We start from the raw sequence: 16,095 nt of genomic DNA on the forward strand, positions 1-16,095 counted from the left end.
GTAAACTTTCGACGAGATTATTATGCCAAGGATGAGCAAGACGCTCTGTTTGACTATTTGTATTTTAAAAGTTGTCCAATCTTTGTGCTGGACTGTTCGAAACAAAACGAATCTCTGAAGCATTCGACTGTAGATGTTAAGCTGGAAATGGAGTCGATGGAGGCCTTCGAGGCGGGAACGGTTGCTTATTGTCTGATCCTGCACGACGCACTAGTTCAATACAATCCTCTGACCGGGGAAGTGAAAAAACTATAAGTTGTATTTTTTTAATGTATAAATAAAATGTAATGATGAAAATGTTCGTAGTTTTATTATAACCGCCTAAAATGAAGGTGGTGACGCAGGAGCATAAGCTGCCCATTCAAAATCTAGATACTTTTATAACGCCAAATGTGAAGCGCAAAAAGCACGGCGAGTTACTTCCAAATAGCATAAGATGCTTAATCTGTGGACCTTCTAATTGCGGTAAAACAAATACGATGCTCAGTCTGCTTACTGAGCCCAACGGTCTACGCTTTAAACACGTGTACGTCTATTCTAAATCGCTGAATCAGGACAAATATAGGCTTTTGGGGGAAATTCTGAAGCCGATGAAGGATATTGGCTTCTTCACATTTAGCGAGAATGCTGACATTATGGAACCAAATGCGGCTAACTCTAATTCAGTTTTTATTTTTGACGATATCGCTTGTGAAAAACAGGATAACATTAGAGCGTACTTTTCAATGGGGAGGCATAACGCCGTCGACTGTTTCTACTTGGGTCAGACGTATTCTAAAATTCCTAAACAATTGATTCGAGACAATGCTAACTTAATTGTCTTATTCGAACAGGACGATTTGAATTTGCGACACATTTATGAAGATCACGTCGCTCCCATCATAACAATGCAGCTCTTCCGAGAGATGTGCTCGGAAAGTTGGCGAATTCCTTATGGCTTTATGGTGATAAATAAGGACGCGGATGTGCCAAACGGTCGTTTCAGGAAGGGTTTCGATCACTATATAATACCATGAGAACGTGTTTATTATTCAGTTGGAAATAAACAGCTATCAAGACAACAGCTTCCAAAAATAAACAGCTTTCAAATAAACAGCTTATTGAGAAACAGACCCCTGTTCCATTGTATCTGTTCCCTTGTTTTTTATCTGTTTACCTGTTCTGTTGATCATGGATAATAAGGAGATGGCCTTGAAACGGCGAATAGTTCAGGCTCGTAAAGCGATACAGCAAAAGTACAATCGTCTCAAAACGGATCGTTTTATTAAAGAAGTGGAGTTTGTACGAACGTATAAACCACTAATTCAACCGCTTTCCCAGATCGTAAAGAAAATCGAACCGCTGTCATCATCATCATCATCATCGGCTATTGAGACGAAAAAAGAGGAGCCAGAGGACGAAGTATTTACATCACCCCCTAAAAAACCTCAATCTCCTGCAAAAAGAAAGTCACCACAACAACGTACGACCCCTGCGATACCTTATTACTTGCGAGTGAGACGAAGGCCATCTTCCCTTACCGAGATCAGTCCGCTGGCTAGACTTCCATACTTTCAAAAATATCCGCCAACTGATATTAGTCCTATGGTTAGACCTTTTCATCCCACGGCTACTCCATCATTGAGACAGCCGCCATCATTTCTACAGAGTACAGTGATAGGCGAGCATCAACCGGAGGAAGAAGAAGAAGAGTCCTCTATCGCATCAGAATCATCTGCCTCATTACTTGATATGCAAGGTTCGCAAGCCTTTTTGGAACAATACAAACACCTACCACGTATATACGTTGAGCGCATGATAAGAGATACGAGTAATGCAATTGATACCACCTTTGGAATTCATTATAATGTCGAAACGGATAAGTGGAGAATGGGCAAGACGGAGGTGACGATAGATGACGAAGGCAAAAAGTATACGCTTATAATAAAGCCTCTACTGAAGGAGGAGGAAGCGGCGAATAGGGGGCGTGCGAAATCGGGTAGCGGTATTACTCTATTCAAGGAACTCGACCGACCGATCGAATACAAATACTGGAATAGCGTGCATGAATTGATTAGGGATTTGGAGGTTTTATGGGGTGAAAAAATGGCAGGAAACACAGGAGTACGAAATGATATAATATCAATCGTGGAAGAGCTATACGAAGAGGGTTACATACAAAAGCCCACGCAACGATTTTTACGTCAGCTAGTATAAATACCTCCATTCCGTCTTTTTGCTTACATTCGCCATGGATAAATTCGGACGTTCGCATACCCATGCCCAATTTGGAAAACTGCTCAAGAGAAAATTTTCCATTACCGACGATACTATAAATGTGAAAAGTAAGAGACTAAGTAATGTTGAGGATCCTATTGAGCGCCATGATGCTGTAACCTTACAACATTACCTATCAACAAGGCTGGATCTGAACGGAAATCGGTTGATGAATGTGGCCGATCCAGTAGACGACGGCGATGCCATAAATAAAGGATACTTCACATATTATATGCAGATCGCTAAAGCCCCTGTAGATGGTCTTCGCAATTACGTGGAAGTACTAAAGGAAGAGTTGAAAGCGGTCAAAGAAGCCTTGCATAAAGTAATAGAGGATGCAGCAGGTGGTAAACGAGCTACATAAAGCGGCACGCAAAAACTTCCCACGTAGGCGCACCGTTATTAAAGGGTTCGATGATCTTTGGCAAGCAGATTTAGCCGAATTTATACCTTACGCTAAAGAGAATAAAGGCTACAAATACATATTAGTAGTTATCGATTGTTTTTCAAAATATCTGTGGACGAGAGGATTGAAGACTAAAACGGGTGAGGAGGTGACAAAAGCCATACAGGATATTTTCAAAACTACCAAACGGAGACCGAAAAATCTACAAACCGATGCCGGGAAGGAATTCTATAACAAATCATTTAACAAATTGATGGCGCAGAAACGCATAAATCACTATTCCACGTACAGCACAAAGAAAGCTGCCATAGCCGAAAGAACAATTAGGACGATCAAAAATTATTTGTATCGTCAGTTTAGTCTACGTGGAAAGTATGTATGGATTGATGCAATCGAATCAATCACGAGCGAGTACAATAATCGTAAACATCGAACAACGGGGATGAAGCCGATCGAAGTAAAGGGCGACACACATCTGAACGCCTACCACCACATCAAGCTCTTCAACAAGAGATATCGTTTTAATGTTGGCGATGTTGTTCGAATTAGCAAATTTAAATCCATATTTGCGAAAGGATACACACCAAACTGGTCCAGTGAACTCTTCAAAATTGTAAAAGTTCGAATAACCAATCCGGTGACGTATTTATTGGAAGACATGAAAGGAAAATCGATACTAGGAGGATTTTATGAACAAGAACTGCAAAAAGCCAAGTATTCGGATGTATATTTGGTGGAAAAAGTGTTAAAACGTAAGAAAGACAAGGTGTACGTAAAGTGGTGGGGATTAGACGAGAGGTCGTGGATTGATAAAGATAACGTAGTTTTATAAGTTTATTTAATGTATGATGTACTATTACAAATAAAACTAAAATAAACTGTTATATTTTGTTTTATTTTTTACCATACAAAGTTTTTAACAACCACATTTCCCTTTGGTTCATCTTTCATGATTTTTTTAAGGAGCGTAAATGTTCTTTTGTAGTCGCTTAATTGGGTAGAGGGCCAAAATGCGCTATCTGGCCCGCATGTCCATCCCAGCGATGCGTTTGGAACTTCGCTGCCTCTGCGAATGTTCTCCAGTATCCAGTTATAGACTTTTTTATGGCGAGCGTCCTCGTATGGCCTAAATCTGTACTGCACATTTCGCTTTATACAAATATCATACAACATTTCAAGAGCCTTGACGTTCGCATATTCTATGGCCGTACACATGGCATCGTCCATTATGCACAAAAAATTCTTATAATTTTTCACTATGCTATCTACATTAAATTGAGCGTCCTTAACTAAATCCAGGATATACATTCTGATGTGTAAAGGAACTTCAGGTAACAATGCAAGATTATTACTAACACACATTTCACTTAAAATGCTAAATCTGTTTACAAAGTGCCTAACTGTACAGTCAAGTTCTTCTTTCTTGTCAAATAAAAATGTTAGTTTATTGCAACAAACGTTTGTCGATTTGATGCACCAGTTGAAGCACTCGTCGGGTATTACAATGTTTTGCAATATTTGATTAATGATCACATAATTTTCAATTGACCAAATGTCCATTAAAGCACTCTTTAAATGTTTTGTATATATTATGTGAGACGATTGAAATAATTCTCGCTCCAATTGCACTTTTTTATCCGAACGATTTCCGCAACTGTTGCTCATAATCTGAAAAAATAGGCATTCAATTGAAAGATGTTTCGAGGTCGCGAAATATGCGGATTAGGCCAAATTATAGCCCCAAGGCCGCGTATTGATACAATTTAAACTGATAGAACGTTTATCATCGTGAGGACTAAGAACCACCTTATTCTGCCTTATGGTGAACACAGAATGCTTCTGTGACCTAATTAGATATTGATCCCTTTTTACAATGTCATCGTTAAACAAGCAACGTTTGTAATCTTGTAAAGTTATTTCACGAATACTAGCGGCTGTCGAACCTTTTGATTTTTTTAACACCTTGTCGTCCACTCGGTACGCGTACATTTTTGCCCTTAAACCCACGAACTCTAACATTATTTTTCCATTGTTTTCGTCTTTCATCAATCCGGGGACTTTTTTATTGACAGGAGGTATACCAAAGGGATTATTTGGGTTATAACTGGATGTGTCGAATCGATTAATGTTCTCTTTGATTGATTGATATATGTCCGGCACTGCAAAAGAGTATACAAGACTATCAGTGTCGGTGTACAGGAGTTTTGCGCGATCACCGAATTCCCGTAATACATAATTGTAGTGAAAGTCGTAGAGGAAAGTTTTCGATACGTCTAAAACCGTCAACCCCGCATAAATTGGTTTGTTAAGAAATACCTCCAACCGATTCATTTCTATTATCGCGATATCGTCATCATCGAAAAGAGTGCAGCTATGGAAGTTTGGCTTGGAAATATACGCACGAGCGCCATAGCGACCTTCCCACTTTGTCACCAAGCGAACATCTTTATATTTTCTTACATTTTCCATCAGTTTTCCAAAAACGCTATTTACCATTAGCTTATAAAAATTTATTTCAAAATCGTTTGTAGACTGTTTTCTCATACGTGTATTCAATTCGATATATTTTTTTAACCACGCCGATTGTTTGAAACGCAACACACGGTTAATTTTAACAAGTTTCAGTCCATGTTTAATGTAAAGCTTTAAATTTCGGTAGTGTAATACGTAGTTGCGTTTCGGGAACAAAGTAAGCATTAATTTCTTTATTCTAGAGCCGGGAGGACACATGTGTTCGGGGGCCAAAGGAAGGTCGCTATGGGACTCATGTAATTCCTTCGGATAATCAAAATCACAGTCCACAATGTAACCGATATCTGCATCATCGGGATGATTTAATATGTCTAACGATTCAAAATCGTCTACGAAAGAGAACTCCCCATAAGGCAATGCTTCACACATTGTAGCTCCGTAAAGGGAGTTAATATCAAAATACATTAAATAAATCGATTCAAGGTCAGGACGATAGTCGTCATTCATGTATTTGTTGTTCGCCTTCGCGTATCTAGTGGAACATTGAGTGATTCCACCCCTAATACCCTTCTCTACGAACATAACTTGATCGATGTCTGTTAATAGTTCCAATTTAATCTCTGTAATTTTGAGCATGGCATCGAAAGCGAGGCCCGGCGCAGTGTAATAATGAAGAGGATCGAGTTTGTAGGTTTTCAGACAAGTGGCGCGAAAATTTTCAAATACGTCTGCCAAAAGAAGCACGTCAGTTTTCAAATACAAATCCGAGTATTGACCGAGAGTTTGAATAGAAAATACGTTCCAAAGATTTAAAGCATGCTCATAATCTTCGTCATTCACGCCGTCGTTACGCAACGAACTGAAAAATTCATTTTTCGGCGGTAATCGGGTTTCATTTAACTTTTCCCACGAGTCGACATACTCATAGGGAAAAACACCCTTTCGCATGAGCAATTTGAATTCGGCATCGTTGCGACTTTGCGATTTCGCTATAGTTTTTTTGTCGTCTCCTAAGTACGAAGCGAGTTTTTCTATACTGCTGCTCATAAACCTAAAGGAGTCGATAAATCTAAAGTTAATGCTGGTATTTTCCACATATTTCGTAAACGAAATATACTTCTCTTTGTTTAAAGGTAAAAGTTTTATTTGGCCAGGTATAGCGGTTGCAAGTTCGCGGATAATGAAGTGCGCATCGTATCCACTCAGATTATGAAAGACCACGGGGATTGTGTGACTGTCTTGGTAGTTTATATTGCATTGCTGGTGCGCTGGGCCGCGATATTTTGAGCTGAGATGGCAGTGATCGCGACAACGAATCTCATTTTCCAAAAACGGCTTTTCACATATGTGGCAATGAGTGGCGTTCTCGAAATCATTCTGCTGAGCTGCACTCAATTTTTCCATCGGCAAAGGGTTGTTAATCTTTGTATTTGCCCACATAGCAATGGTACGCAACTGACTAATAAACCATTTTACACAATCCGGGCCCCGATACAAAAAAAACTTAGAGAGTGAATCGTCATAAGCACACTTGAAATAAAACGCAATGCTATGAGGTATATGCTTTTGAAATGGGTTAGTGTTTTTCCCCACACCGCAAGAATTGTCACACTTTACCAAAATGCTTTCTATATCAGCATAAATCACAAACGGTACTTTTTCCTTATTCGAATAGTGAGAAAACTGCACAATTTTTTCAGATTCAACGGGCAATCTTAGTGCACATTTATTTATTTGATGGCAGCGGACGGTATGCTTTTCCAGTATGTGCTTCGAAGAGAAATGATTTAAGCATATGTGACAGAAAAATTTGGAATGCTCCCTATTTGATAGTTGCGACGACAATAGGCGAGAGAGATTTTTTATCCAAGCAAAATGGTACGATCTATTACTATCGGTTCGAGTAATGCCATTTTCGGATGACAAGACTAACAAATTGATCGGGTTGGCTCCATTTGCATGATTTCTACTCAACATGAAAGGCAGTACGTTTCTCTTCTCTATGCAGTATAAGTTAATAGCGAGATTATTCAACTTTTCAAACTTCTTTATATCGGTTACTTTAATTGGGAATTGAATAGATCCACGATTCAGAACCGCATCGAAGTGGGGATAGCTACTAGTTCGGTTGGGATTCGATTGCGCCGGATAAAGAGCCGAGACAATTGACCACAGGAAACAACACTTATCGTTATTTTTAACATTCACTACGGCTCTCTTATAAGCTATAAACCGAGGGAGATTAATATATGTGGAAAAGCGTCCCCCCCTAATGGGAACATATTTATTTATGTTTACCTTTAAATACAAAACCTCCCTTAACGCCCACCCCGAATTACATTCTTCGAAACCCCCAAGCTTTGTCTGCAATGGATGATACACCTCTCTTAGATACCACTCTCCGAGATTAGTGCCAATGTCAAGAACCGAATTTTTTGTGGCAAAAGTTTTTATATTGACGTCAAGATTGTTGGGGTTTACAAAGTCACAAGAAAGAGACACATTAACTTTCAACATACTTTGCCTTAACATGGGCCGAATTTTCCGTACAACATTGCCGAATGCTTTCTCTAAGAAAATTAAAGGGTCTTTGAAACCGGTATTTACAATAATACCAGTAAGTAATCTACTTTGAAAGCAAGAATTTAAGGTTTGCCAAATTAGGACTGGCGAATTACGATCACTAGTAGAAGGAGCAGGCGTATGACTTATTCCACAACCGCTTTTTCTCGAAACATCTTTCAATTGTTCGCGTAATGTAACTAAATAGTATCTCAATATAGCCAAATTACTTTCTAGCGTAATGGGATTTTCACTACGACTATCTAAATGAATGTTGTTATCGATAGCATTTTGTAGCAAAGAAATGTTTTCCCTTATTATCGAAATGTGCTTTACAAATTCAGATGTTTTAATAATGCAACAGCTTTTCGGGTTGTCTTAACTATATCACTGCTAAGTCTTGCCAGGGATGTAGACTCCATTGTAATTAGTAGGTACTTACTGTAACTTTAACTCAAGACTGTTAAAATTTACGCCGGATTGAACTCTCCACAGTCACCTTGCGTGTTGATAGTGTTGAACTCGTACTCTCGAAAATCTCCACGAGTGGAAAGGTGAAGGTGTAAGTAACCAAATTAAGGGCAATTATCGCCTTATATAGACAAAGTGTTCAAGGTCACCTTTTGCGCAAGACTGTAAGCAACTAGTAGGTGTTCAAAAGCTGACAATGCAGTTATTTGATTCCGGAAATCATACGATGTGTTGTTCTCACTTATTAAATATATCCCTCTTTAGTATTTTGCAAACGATAACAGAGAGTTTGTAATAGTAGAAATTTCCTTCCGTTTGTCAGTTCTATCGTCGTCGCGCAACAGAATTAACACAATTACAATGTCGTCACGTAAATCCAAACTATCATTGAAAAAACCGGCACCAACTAACATTCTACAGAACATGTTAGAAAGCAACAAAGTGGGGAACAGTAGTACTTGCACCGATAATAATCTGTTCCCCCACTCGCCGAAAAAAGTGGTACCCGGTAACAATAAACCGTTCCCGGCGGCGCCGTTTATGGATGGTGACCAATGTAGTGTCATCACCATCCATTCGGATAATTCAACAGTCCAGTAAGTATCATTAATTGTGCCCTTGATTTTATGTAGCAATGATAATTTGTTATAGAACTCCTGCCAACCTGTGGGAGAATTTTGATGTGGAATTAGTGATGGCCCAATTAGACGGAGGTGACGCTGCGGACCATTTATACTCCAGCGAACGGTTAGTATAAAAGTTTATGTTTAATAATAATAATAATAATTAATGTTGGAAAGTACATGTTTCAAGAACACACCTATTTCTTTGTAGAGTTGTCCCAACGCCACATTTGTCAGAGCAGCAGAAGTCGCCCACTCCACCACCAGAATTTCGAGCTCCTCTTCCACCTCTAGAGCAGGCCGGAAAGTCCGAAGACGAACCGGTCGATCCCAGGGTGTGTGCGAAGAGACGGTAAGTTGTTAAAAAAAATGAAATCGAATATAACTAAAAATTTGTTTCATCGTTACAGGCGCAAATGTGGCGAGAAAAATTTAGAAGCCCTGCTGAAAATTCAAGGGCAGGAGGCGGGGTACACACCTGAGATGCCGTCCACTTCGGCGGTTCCAATTCCTGCAGCGCGGGAGATTGCTTCCCAGGCGCACCAACTTCTGCAGAAAATGCTGCAGAAGTATGCCATCCAACTGCAAGAAACGCAGGACAAAACCTCTCAATTGGAACGTCAAGTGGAGGCGTCCCGGATGGAGGAAAGAAAAATTGAAGGGGACATGCGGTACATTTTAAGCTTTGTTAATTTTTGTGGTAGGAAATAGTCTATATATAGTTGTAATAAATTAAATTGTTGTAAGATAGTTTTAATAAATAAAAGGTTGTAAGATAATTGTCGTTTACATTGAACAAAAAAAAATTGTTCACATCACCTGCTAATAAAGAAATGTGACATTGGAAAAAGTATGCAACCAAAAGTGCATAACGTAGTGTGATTAGTTGCATAAGTGTAACTTTGCACAATGCAATGGGTTAAGTAGATATGTAAAGTGAGTTGCATTATAATGGAAAAGCGTGTGTAGTAAGTAAAGGTGGACGTCGATAGAGAATAAGATGTACGTCCGTAAGTAGCGAAAGAGATGCAAAACGAGTTGATATGGTATGGTACGTTACCCAGGGGTGGTGGGGGTAGAGGGGAAGGGTTAACAATAAGTTCAAAAATTTTGCGCTCCTGGAATTTTTAAATTTGTCGTGGGTTCTATGCAGTTTAAAAATTTTTCTCAAAGGCAAATGCATTTTATAAGAAGTGTTTTATCTATTGGAAGTATAATTTTCCAAAAATTTCAATGCATTAACCGCAAAATGAGGTCCTCTACATATTACCGAAAAGTGCCGTGAAAATTTAATTTGTACTTACACATTTGCACTTAAGAAAAGCTACATTTACGTATTTTGGAATTTTTAAACTGATAAATACACCCAAAACAATTTTTTCACGAATAACGGTAGTAAAATTCAAAGCGCGTTTCCGCAGCTGACCAAAGAATGAACTTCGTTCCCGCGCGCCGGATATGCAGTTGCGGGTTGAATATCTTTTTATCGCGCGTTTAAATTCTGTGCGATGCACTTTTTCTATGCATAATCTTTTCTAGGTACGATGTTATAGAAATTAGGTCAAACAAATACGTGTGCATGAGACAATTTCACGCTTAATATTTTTTTAGAGAAAACTCAACATGAAAAATTGCACATATTTGATTCGGGTTCATTTACAATAACGTCGCCGCATTTTTTCGTTATGTATTTAATAATAACGATTATCATAGATGTGTTAGTGCCAAAAACATTGCATTCGTAGGTAATTCGACGTTTTAAGAATAGCTAATTAGTTGTAGATGCAAATTAATGCGCACCATTGGAAGTGCAGTAGATGCGCGTTTTATTCATTTTGCTTTACGAGAAGTTCCTAGAGCTAAAATTAATAATTCCCATTGAGCGTAAAATGCCTATTATTTGCGTTTTATGTCTATTTAAATGTACGCCTCACCTACATGATTAATTAGGATGTCATTTATATTAAAGGTTTTTGGTATAAAATTTTATAATCGATCAATCGAACACATAATCAATTAGAAATTATGATTTGCATTCGAATGCATAAGAAACTGGCCTTTGTATTTAATATTTTTATTATTTGCTAGGGTAAATGGACCAGTTCACTTGTCAAGTAAAATAAGAAATACAATGTATACAAATCTTTATTTTCCTCTATCAATAAGTACGTCAAGTAGGTACATTTAGGTTCATTTAAGCGACGCGTCGTAATTCATAATTCTTGCTTATTAGCTTGAACACACTTAATTTTTTCGGCATTCTCCTGTATTGCGCGTTGGACTTCTTGGCTTTAGTTGTATTTTATTCAATTTTCGCTGTACATCTAGCACTTCTAAATCCCACTTCAACTTTTTAATTTTTCTTAGTAAATCGTCTATTCCTTGTCTCTGTCTGCTCACTTTCGCAGTTATCCTATTTACTTTTGACATCCTTACTGGTACCTATTCTTTATGAATATGACTTCTACGGTGCTCTGCTAAACCCTTTATACGCACCATTACCCAAGAAATAAACCACGATCGAGTTACAACCTTCAATGAGCATAGTTCAGAACCACTTTAGTTTTCACAATCGACCTGTTACCTACGAGGCAACGACTCAAGGTCCTGCTTGACCCAAGTTCAGAACCATTTGACCTTGACGTTAGCTCATAACCACTTTAGTTCAGGCAAGAACCGCCGTCTACGTTTGACCTTTCAGTGACATTGATTTTAGCAGTTTCAAACCCACGTCCACGTTTCACCTTCAGTGACATTGATTTTAGCAGAGTTTCAAACCCACGTCCACGTTTCATCTTCAGTGACATTGATTTAGCAGAGTTTCAAACCCACGTCTACGTTTGACTTGCCAGTGACATTTATTTAGCAGAGTTTCAAACCCACGTCTACGTTTGACCTTCCAGTGACATTGATTTTGAACCGGCTATACTATACTACTATCATAAGCACATTTTAGATAAAAAGCAATGCTAAAGGGTATATGCTTTTGAAACAGTTTAGTGTTTCTATTTTCATTGCAAAGGTCATCACATTTCATCAAAATGCTTTCAATATCAGCATAAATAGCAAACGGCACCTTTTCCTTATTAGAAAAGTGGGAAAACTGTAAAAAATTTTCATCGTAACTAGGCAATCTCACTGCACATTTATTTACCTGATGACAACGAACGGTGTGCTTATCCAAGAGCATATTAGAAGAGAAGTGGTTCAAGCAAATGTTACAAAAAAATTTTGAATGGCAATGATTTGACAATTGCGAGGACAATAAACGCGATAAATTTTTAATCCAGGCAAAATGGTAATTTGTACGATTAGCAGAACGATTAACGGTTGAATCAGACGACAACACCAATAAATTTATTGTCACGGTAGCGTTTTCGTGGTTCGTACTTAACATGAAAGGGAGTACGCTCCTCCTATCCAAACAATATAAATTAATTGCGAGGTTATTTAGTCGCTCAAATTTTTTTATGTCGGTCAGTTTAATGGGAAATTGAATAGATCTACGATTTAGCACTTCATCAAAATGAGGATAATTATAGGTTTTGTCGGCATTTGATAGCGCGGGGTACAAGGCCGAGACCACGGACCATAAGAAGCAATATTGATCATTATTCTTTACATTAATAATAGCTCTTTTAAGAGCGAGAAAACGAGGTAATTTGACATAAGTGGAGAACTTTCCTACTCTAATAGGGACATATTTATTTATGTTAACTTTTAAATAGAGAATTTGGCTCAAAGCCCACCCAGAATCACATTCTTCGAATGATCCAAGCTTCGTTTGCAATCTATCAATCACCTCAAACTCGTACCATTCTCTCAGATTGGTTCCAATATCTATGACGGAGTTTCTAGTTGCAAAAGTTTTTAAGTCAACATTAAGGTTTTGGGGATTAATAAAATCGCAAGCAAGTATCACGTTAACTTTTAACATTGAGCTCTTCAATAGCTCGCGCAATTTTCGTAGAACTATATCATAGGCACGATGTAAAAATATTAAGGGATCTTTGTCTCTTAAATTGACAATAATTCCAGTAAGAATTCTCCCTTGAAAAGAAGAATGTAGAGGATGCCATACGAGATTAGGGAAATGGGAGGTAGTAGCACCATCGGTTGCGGAAGCACTAATTCCACAACCCTCTTTTTTGGATACACTTCGTAATTTATGGTGTAACAGAGCCAAATAGAATTTAAGTATCCCTAAATTAGCTTCAAGCCTAATAGGGTTTTCATTGGGACTATCTAAATGAATCCTATTGGTAATTGCGTTTTCTACTATACTTATATTATTACGTAAGATCACAAGGTGTCTAGAGATTTCCGATTTGCTCTTTATTAATTTGACAGCGTGTCGTGTAAGTCGAACTATGTCACTGCTAAGGGACGCCACAGACGTAGTCGAAGCTGTCGACATACTTACACAAAAACTCAAAATTATCCAAGTGCAAGCAACGAGTAAGTTGGTATCAAATTGGTATCGATTCGCGATCACCGACACTGTACGGAATTGCTTGTGAGTACGAGCGTAGCACCAACCCAGTAACAACAACAAGATATGTATTCCGCACAAATCGGGAGACGCAATTATTTGAATTAACGACAATCGATTCCTTTTATATACAGCAACTGCTCATGATGAAGGACAAATGCAAGAGGTCAAACAACCTGAATAAATGCTACGTTGCATTTTGTTATCTCTTCCGGAGAAATTATGTGCTATCTCTCTCATTCCCATGAGTTCTGCAAACGTTCGCAAAAATTTTATAATAAATACTAGAAATAGTTGACGCAATTTATTCAGTTAACACGCGACCGCGATCATGTCTCTACCTCCTAAGAAAACGTCGAAAATTTCATTATCGATGAAAAAAAAGATCACAACCCCGAAAACTGTGCGATTTGCCCCACCAACAAAGAAAGCGCAAATCTTAAGTGATGTGGTAGTGGTGCAACCCTCAACAGCAACAACAAGTTGCCTGCATATAAAGCAGCAACCACCGCCGTTGCTACCGTTGAGATCCATGGCGGGGCCGAGCTTACCACCCCTATTAGATGATCAATATTCAATCATAACGATTCATTCCGATGACGAGTCTGGGGCGCGACAAACTGAAATACGGTAAAATACATTTTTTACATCTGCAATTATTATAGATCGAATTGATTCCTTCGTGTGAATACTATAATTTCATGTTTTATTACAGCGCGGTGACTATAGAGGATCATCAGTTGTCGCAGCTGATGGATGAGTTGGATGCTACTAGTACGGTGCAACAAAATCGGTAAATATTCTTCAGTTGTATTGCTATAGTAGAAGATCCCATGCAAATTAGTATGTAAGTATTAACGAGCGATTATATTTGTTGCAGAGTGTATCCGCCTCAAATTAGATCACCCTCGCCAACTCATCCACCACCAGCCGCATTGCTAACATCAAAGTGGCCCCAAAATGAACAAACGTAAGTTCAGTACAATATGTGAAATACATACTTCTAATGCTGTGTTCTTTTTATGCAGTACGACTTCGACGAGTATCGCCCTTACAAGGAGCCCTGGGGGTAAGAGCCTGGAAACCATGCTGCAGGTATACGGCGTGGGAAAACGACTAGAGGACGATGAAGATAATAATATCTTCATGGATTTCCCCACAGCAGCGACACCGAAGCAGGTAGCGCAGGCTACATATGCGCGCCTGCTAAAAATGGTGCCAATTTACGAACGCCGTATGCTTGAAGCTAGGGACACCACCCAGCGGCTCAGCGTGGAGTTGGCGGCTTCACGCGAAAATGAAGCAGCGATACAGGGGGAGGTGGAGTATATCAATAAGTTAATGACATTTTTAGTGAATAATTTGTAAATAGATAATAATAAAATTATAGTAATAAAGGGTTATAGTATATGTTCGTTGTCATTTCCATTCACACACACCAAAAGGGAAGATTGCTTAATTTTTTCAGCGTAGGTGAAAAACCTCGAAGAATATGTGGCAAAAGTTGCGCATGAGAAGTTAGAACAATTGTCTAACCATAAGGTGTAGTTATTGTAATTTGTATGTGTTAATTAACTACATACGTGTAATTAATAAAAAAGAGATGCAAAAGGAGTTGAAGTGGTTGCTAAATCGGAGAATCGCCGGGTTGGGTGGCTTGCGGGGCGTGGAGGAGGCACAAAAACCGCACTTGCTGCTCTTAAAATTCAAATTTTTCGTGGTTTCTTTTAACAAAAAAATATTTTTGTGACTAAATTCGGAAAGTGTATACTATCTGTCATCGAATGATATAAACAAACAGTGTAGAATTTGAGGAATTTCAGCCAAAAAGAGTAATTACAGTTATTTGTTAGGTGCGCTTGCATATGTGCGAAAAAAATGGATAAATTATTCCGCTATGGAGGGTTGCTTTTTCTAATAGGTACGTAGGAACTCATTTTCTGCTAATTGTTAAATTGGAAATTGTATTAAGACTGTAGGTACGTTATTGTTTCCCAATTTACAGGTCTTTTATTATAGATTCGCGCGCTCGAGATTGCAGGTTCATTACCGTCTTATCGCAGAAATTCTTGGAACTTTGACGATTTCCTTATTCTAATAAAAAATGCAGTTTATGTTCATATCGCGTATTTTAGCGAAATCAGTTTTAAACGAATCCCAATTTTAATGATTTGGTTAGCACACGCTCCCTAGTCGTAATGAAGCGATCAATACGGACAATGAACGATCGATACTATTTGGAAAATTTCATTCAGCTTTACATTCAGTAGAAATTGTAATAATACAGCAAATACGGTACACGAAACTATTTCCTATTACGTTGCTATTGAAAAATATTTCGTTTTCGATGCATTCACGATACTTTTAAATCTGTCAAGCGAATTGTGATTCCAAATAAATAATTATTTTACGTATTATGAAGCTCGATTACAGTTATTTGTTAGGTATACGCTTGCATGTTTTGCGAAAATGTTCCGCTTCAAAATGAGCGGTGCATACTTATTTTTTGCTAATGGATAAATTGAGAATTGCATTATTACTGTACATATTCTTTCCCAATTTGCAGGTGATAAGTTCTATTTTAGAATCTCGCGCGCGCTCGTGTTCAGTAACCTCTAATCGCAGAAAGAATTTCCACTTTCCTGGGAACTTTGTCGACTTCCTTATTCTAATAAACTAGCAGTTTTAATGTTGACATGGCGTATTTCGCGAAATCAGCCTATCGGTATTATAAAGTTTTAAACGAATGGTATTTAACCTTAATTATTCTTTTGGTTAATTTACCAAAGGGACAAACACACACGCAGCCCAGT

General features: G+C 38.3%; 3 protein-coding genes across 4 annotated transcripts in view; 2 read left to right on the forward strand and 1 right to left on the reverse strand.

The window, feature by feature from the left end:
* Window positions 1–16,095, reverse strand: part of LOC116166700 (protein O-mannosyl-transferase TMTC1-like) — a 435,955-nt gene that overhangs the window by 136,310 nt on the left and 283,550 nt on the right. The window lies entirely within an intron of this gene.
* LOC116166705 lies at window positions 8,468–9,850 on the forward strand. Its single transcript, XM_031481784.1, has 4 exons — window positions 8,468–8,763; window positions 8,819–8,914; window positions 9,002–9,142; window positions 9,201–9,850. The coding sequence occupies exons 1-4, from the start codon at window positions 8,528–8,530 to the stop codon at window positions 9,499–9,501; spliced, it is 774 nt and encodes a 257-aa protein (XP_031337644.1). The 5' UTR covers window positions 8,468–8,527; the 3' UTR covers window positions 9,502–9,850.
* Window positions 13,453–14,953, forward strand: LOC116166704. The gene is made up of 4 exons (XM_031481783.1): window positions 13,453–13,912; window positions 13,998–14,075; window positions 14,163–14,252; window positions 14,311–14,953. The coding sequence occupies exons 1-4, from the start codon at window positions 13,614–13,616 to the stop codon at window positions 14,648–14,650; spliced, it is 807 nt and encodes a 268-aa protein (XP_031337643.1). The 5' UTR covers window positions 13,453–13,613; the 3' UTR covers window positions 14,651–14,953.

Source organism: Photinus pyralis, unplaced genomic scaffold (assembly GCF_008802855.1).
Source record: "Photinus pyralis isolate 1611_PpyrPB1 unplaced genomic scaffold, Ppyr1.3 Ppyr1.4_LG3b, whole genome shotgun sequence".
In the NCBI taxonomy this organism is placed as follows: Eukaryota; Metazoa; Arthropoda; class Insecta; order Coleoptera; family Lampyridae; genus Photinus; species Photinus pyralis.

Excerpts from the sequence above, each read along its gene's own strand:
- LOC116166705 (XM_031481784.1), top strand. The coding sequence starts at position 8,528 with ATGTCGTCACGTAAATCCAAACTATCATTGAAAAAACCGGCACCAACT. Across the intron at positions 8,764-8,818 it reads TCGGATAATTCAACAGTCCA|AACTCCTGCCAACCTGTGGG; the intron begins GTAAGTATCATT and ends AATTTGTTATAG. Across the intron at positions 8,915-9,001 it reads CATTTATACTCCAGCGAACG|AGTTGTCCCAACGCCACATT; the intron begins GTTAGTATAAAA and ends ATTTCTTTGTAG.
- LOC116166704 (XM_031481783.1), top strand. The coding sequence starts at position 13,614 with ATGTCTCTACCTCCTAAGAAAACGTCGAAAATTTCATTATCGATGAAA. Across the intron at positions 13,913-13,997 it reads GCGCGACAAACTGAAATACG|CGCGGTGACTATAGAGGATC; the intron begins GTAAAATACATT and ends GTTTTATTACAG. Across the intron at positions 14,076-14,162 it reads AGTACGGTGCAACAAAATCG|AGTGTATCCGCCTCAAATTA; the intron begins GTAAATATTCTT and ends TATTTGTTGCAG.